The sequence below is a fragment of the Tigriopus californicus genome, chromosome 10, assembly GCF_007210705.1.
Source record: "Tigriopus californicus strain San Diego chromosome 10, Tcal_SD_v2.1, whole genome shotgun sequence".
NCBI classification, from domain to species: Eukaryota; Metazoa; Arthropoda; class Copepoda; order Harpacticoida; family Harpacticidae; genus Tigriopus; species Tigriopus californicus.
The window spans coordinates 8,500,184-8,505,934 of record NC_081449.1 but is presented as its reverse complement, the minus strand read 5'-3'; the positions used below and the strand labels follow the sequence as shown (position 1 = coordinate 8,505,934).

The 5,751-nt window shown below is 45.2% G+C and overlaps 2 protein-coding genes across 2 annotated transcripts in view; both read left to right on the top strand.

Moving 5' to 3' along the window:
- The first annotated feature begins 3,631 nt into the window (after positions 1-3,631).
- LOC131889488 (uncharacterized) overlaps positions 3,632-5,751 on the top strand; it is a 2,563-nt gene continuing 443 nt past the window's right edge. The window contains 2 exon segments of the mRNA XM_059238602.1: positions 3,632-3,875; positions 4,235-4,698. Coding sequence (XP_059094585.1) covers positions 4,278-4,698 — 421 coding nt within the window. The 5' untranslated portion in view covers positions 3,632-3,875; positions 4,235-4,277.
- Positions 5,355-5,751, top strand: part of LOC131889578 (uncharacterized) — an 8,325-nt gene continuing 7,928 nt past the window's right edge. Inside the window, exon 1 of the mRNA XM_059238714.1 lies at positions 5,355-5,511. The gene's annotated coding sequence lies outside the window, so the exon portion shown is untranslated. The remainder of the gene's footprint in view (positions 5,512-5,751) is intronic.

The window sequence follows — 5,751 nt, the reverse complement described above, 5'->3', positions numbered from 1 at the left end:
ATTGAGAGGAACCTCTTTTGCTTCGAGTCCTGTGACCTGGGAGGGACTCAAATAGATTACCAGCTTTTCTAAAAATTCATCAACATTAATGTAATTCCACGATCAATATAACATTTATGAATTATTTGTTCCTTGCGTACTCAGCAGCTCCATTCGCATTTGATCTGACCCCCGCCTCGTACCATTCTTAATTCATTTGAATCTACGCATCAATTTCAATGACCACTGTGAATCCCCAATCCACTCAACAAATGTTCACACTCTTTTATTTTTGATTATAGCGTAGTTTTTCCTACACATGCCCTCGGTGATAGGTATATAACAAAGGTAAATAATGAAGTTTCGGGGTTTACAAATAACTTGTGCCAAGATGATAAGCAGAGCTTGTAGCGTAGTTTTTATTGATATCCTACTGTAGATATCTGCCTTCAGCAACACTTACAGCATTCGAAGTAGCAACACACGAAGCAGGCATGGTTTCCCATCAATGTGTAGACTTAAGGTCCTTGAAATTACAGGAGGGTTTGACACCAATTTTCCTCTCCAGAATGGACAATGTACTAGAGTTCATGATGTTGATGTCTGGAGAAGAGGATAACCTCACTGTCTTGTCCATTGTTTCAACCCTAGACTGGAAATTGAAGCATGATCTATCATTCTAAGGGTTTGGAAGGTATCCTATCACATAGATGTTACTCCGTACAAAAATTGGAAAACATGAAGGACCCAAAACTTTTCTGTCACATTGTAAAGCCTCTTAGCATTCTGCTTATTCAGTAGAACGTCAGAAAGCTAACGTCCATTATCAACGAAAATATATCGCCGAATTAAAAAAGCCACACCTATGGTCTTTCGTTTGGATCCTCTTATTTTAAGACGTGGTTTTACAGATTCCGCATGTGACTTGTCAACCTTATGATGCGAATGACGATGGAACTTTGGAGGACTGCACGAAACCGAACGTGTTGATTTGCAAGGACTGCACTTGGCCGCCTCCAAAAGTCGGACAGGGGGGCAACTGTTGGGCCAAGGAAAAGTTTCGTAGATATTTCGTTGAGGAATTCGGAGGCATAACCGGTATCACGGATATGAAAAAGGAAATCTTTCAACGAGGTCCAATTAGTAAGTCTGACCAAAAACATATCGACAAGGATCAGATCGCGCTAACACTAAACCAAACCCTTATTTCAGCTTGTGGCATTCAAGCCACTGTCCGATTCTTGAAATATCGCGGAGGAATCTATAGCGAAGACGTTGGTGTACCTGTTCTGAACCACGACATCAGCATTCTAGGCTGGGGCAAGGATGTCGACTCAGGTGTCGAATATTGGATCGGTCGAAACAGTTGGGGAACATTCTGGGGGGAACAAGGGTTCTTCCGCCTAAAAATGGGCAACCTCGGCGTTGAAGACAATTGCGTTTGGGCTACCCCTTCATTAAAACATTAATTCTCGACGTTTGAATTTGCGACTCCTCGAAAGTCGCATCATGATAATAAAAGCAGTTTCTCAGTGATGACTCATCTTCCAGAAATTCCTTGGACCAACAAGCATCAACATCTGTTTAGAGATGAAAAGACTCCGACTTCAGTTCTAGCTTTCTTGAAACGTTTCAGATTTCAAAAATGACAGAAAAACTTTCTCTTTCTCCCTCTCTGTCTCTCTCTATACATGATTTTTTAGTGTGGCAAGGAACTACAAAAAACCAAAGATTCGATTCAATGAAGGCTTGGGTTTGGTGATCCGAGCAAAAGTCTGACAAATATGTGGCAATTTGTGGCCAATTCACACAATCCAAAGACGTCAAAACCAGGTAGTACGGGGGTTAAGAAGACAACATTTAAGTCATCAACGTTGCTAAATTTTACTACGTGGACAGAACTAAAATGAATTCCAAGCGGTTTCCGTTTCTCAGGTAAATGCTTTGAATACATCCCTAGCCACTTGTCTTGTACTTTACGAATTGGAAAGTTGTTCGTCCAGATAACAAGGTAAATGGATCTCAAAAACTGCTCACAGACAGTGTCTTTCCAAGTAAAACGTTTTGGAACTAGTCTGTGAATCACAATTTATTATGGATGACTATCAGAGCCAAACTGGACGAGTCCATATATTGCGAACAGCACTTATGAAATGTTATATCTCACATTACAGGTGGTCTTCTGGACAGGCACCACAAACATTGTCAATTGATTAATATGCTTACAAAGTTTCTTTACAATGTTATTGAACGTGTGTGTGTGTTTACGACTGGCAATCAAACGGCAAAAGAAATTTCAAGGCCAGAAAAGGAGCCACGGAGTCGTGGACACTTCAAGCTTGAATTCGTGCACTACAGCGGTCGCCCACAGCCGATCGAAGAGTACAAGAAAGAAGTGCATGTCCACTCACTTTGAAGCTTCGGGAAAAATCCGTGATCTTCTCCTCATTGCCTATTTCCAGACACTTTTCCGTCAAACCAATTCACCCTGTATTGGGCTAGGTCTTATTATGCGTAACATCATAATACCCAATTTCGTGCGTTGGGACCTTCCCAGAGTCTTGAAACTAATAAGTCGTCGATGAAGACGTTTCATGATGAATCATATTTGTCCAAAATTGAAGGCTCGTCAGGATAACGTTACAATTCGGCTTTTAGTTTGAGAGGATATTGTAAGGGAAATTGGGCAGTGTCAGAAACACAGAACCAGCTCAAGTGTTTTTAGATTTAGGAGGCGACATAAGTTTCTGTTGAAATTAAGACATCCTAACAATAGACATGTTTTAAAATGTGGGAGAATTTTCACAATTTAACCCATGCAAAGAATCATGGTTTACGATCTATTGAGGATTACTTTCATACAAAAAGAAACCCGTGAGGAATTAAAAAATGATCAAGGAAGCTTTAGAACAACACACAACTTAAGAATTGTTGTGCCCAACCTTTGACTTTCCTATCACTTGAGAATAGGACTTGAAAGGCCGGCCGGTAAAGAGTCCTCCATAATCCACCTATGACATCAACCCTCTGGATATCCACAGTAGCTCTCCCCGACAAACTAGTGAAGCTGAAGAAGAAAGCCTTTGACAGGTCCTACTCTAGCGTAAATTCGAGTTGTCGTACCCCGAGTTGTGAGCCATAGTAAAGGCAGTGACCACATTGATGCTCCACGAGAGGTAGGATGAGAAAGAACTGTGTATGCATCGAGGGCGCTCCGGCTTTTCAATTGCGCGGGTTTGCATGGCCATGGATGTGGTAGACACCATTCATTTGAGTTGATGTTCCACGATGACGTCGTTCCAATGCAGATAGCTTGGAAAGAACGGTCCACTTGTGCGGACCTAGGCGGTGCGTGGGGACCGAAACGGGACAGGATTGACCGAGTGAGCAACGAAGGGCTAGCGAGAGGGGAGGGGGAAGGAGGGAGGAGGAGGAGGCGGATGAAAGGCCGAAGAGGAACTGGGGAAAAGTGGCTCTGGCTTGAGGCCTGGTGTGGTGGCCACTAGTTGCTCCANTGGACACTTTTGTCCACTTTTGTCCACCCTTATTTTTGGACACTTTTGGACACTTTTGGACAGGGGTGGACAAAAGTGTCCAAAAATGAAATGCCCACCCTGGTCACAGGGGGGGGGACCTGTCCTGTACAGCTGTTTTATTTCATGGTGTGTACCAAAACATACAAAAAACGCACACAAACATACCTATGATGTGTGACAAGTCTCTATGGTCAGTTTCGTAACTGAAGTTTGGATGAGATCGGAGGAATGTAAGTCTTGACTCGTGACCAGCCCGACCAGCTTGACTTGTCCCACGAGACCTGATCCCTTTCTTACCAAGCCTCTCAAACGAGTAACACATAGCCCAGGTGAAACGCAAGCGCAAGACCCTTTTTAGCAGTAAAAACGTTAACGCAAGATTCAGGGTGGTACTATCAGCCTTGGGACCTAGTCACCGACCTAGCGCCGGCTTACCCCGCTGCCTAAGCGCCCCCAGGCTCGTGCCACCGGAAGGTTAGGTGCCGTCAAAAATCCGGTGTCTAGGTCTAAGATATTATAATGAATTATAAAACTTTAAAGGCATGGGCGTGTCAGGGTAAGTTGCTAATACTCTAGACCAAGACACCGGATTTTGGACGGCGTCCAATCTTTCGGTTGCAAGAGCCTGGGGGCGCTTAGGCAGCGGGGTAAGCCGGCGGCAGCTCGGTGACAAGGTCCCAAAGGTGGGAGTGCCACTCTGATTCTTACCTTATCGTTAGTATTCTCCCAGCTACGGTCTCCACGCCTAACCCGTCCCATATCATGTCCGATTGGGAACTTCGACACGAGTTAAGCTTGGCATGCCATCAAGATCTGCGGCAAAAGATCCAGGATCGATCCCGCGCCGTGCCATCCTCTCATACCTATCAAAGTCTAACGCGCGAAATTGGTGCCTCTTTAGGCTCGTTCATAAGTCATGTCCAAGGCTTGGAGCGAGACTTGAACCGTGGCTCGGCCGTGACGCCGCGCGAGATCAGTCGACGGCAAAAACTGGTGGAAGACCTTCATCTCAAACACCGTCAAATCAAGGCGCAGATTGACGATATCGCTCAGCCCCGCGTCCAACAACGCTTTCAATTACTACAGGCCCCTTTGCGAAGTGGGGCGGGCCTGGCGGACATGGGCTCGGTGGCTTGGGCTCACGACGACGGGGATGAAGATGACACAGGGCTCTCAAGTCCGGGTGCAAGACTTATTGAGGATTACTTTCATACAAAAAGAAACCCGTGAGGAATTAAAAATGATCAAGGAAGCTTTAGAACAACAACACAACTTAAGAATTGTTGTGCCCAACCTTTGACTTTCCTATCACTTGAGAATAGGACTTGAAAAGGCCGGCCGGTAAAGAGTCCTCCATAATCCACCTATGACATCAACCCTCTGGATATCCACAGTAGCTCTCCCCGACAAACTAGTGAAGCTGAAGAAGAAAGCCTTTGACAGGTCCTACTCTAGCGTAAATTCGAGTTGTCGTACCCCGAGTTGTGAGCCATAGTAAAGGCAGTGAACCACATTGATGCTCCACGAGAGGTAGGATGAGAAAGAACTGTGTATGCATCGAGGGCGCTCCGGCTTTTTCAATTGCGCGGGTTTGCATGGCCATGGATGTGGTAGACACCATTCATTTGAGTTGATGTTCCACGATGACGTCGTTCAAATGCAGATAGCTTGGGAAAGAACGGTCCACTTGTGCGGACCTAGGCGGTGCGTGGGGACCGAAACGGGACAGGATTGACCGAGTGAGCAACGAAGGGCTAGCGAGAGGGGAGGGGGAAGGAGGGAGGAGGAGGAGGCGGATGAAAGGCCGAAGAGGAACTGGGGAAAAGTGGCTCTGGCTTGAGGCCTGGTGTGGTGGCCACTAGTTGCTCCAAAGTTAACTCAAGAGGAGAAGTGTGAAAGTTCCAGTTCCAACCTTTAGGTCGGTGTGTGTGATCAAGTCAAGTACCGCACTCTGAGTCACTAAAACAACGATTCGAGGCATCATGAACCACACCAGGTAAATAGAGTATTTGGTTTAGGTTTGTTTAAATGGTCCAAAGTCATTGTAAAACCAGACTGTAGAAGAGGCGCATTAGCAAGGGAATATTTGTCTGATCAAACGAATCAGCCTTTCCACTTCCATCGATTCCACCACTATGTGAGAACTCTATGAATGCATGAAGTATGAATGTATCGTAATATGATCCAATGGCAATTTAACATGTGGGTCAATCAAGAGTGAAAATGATTTGTTCTC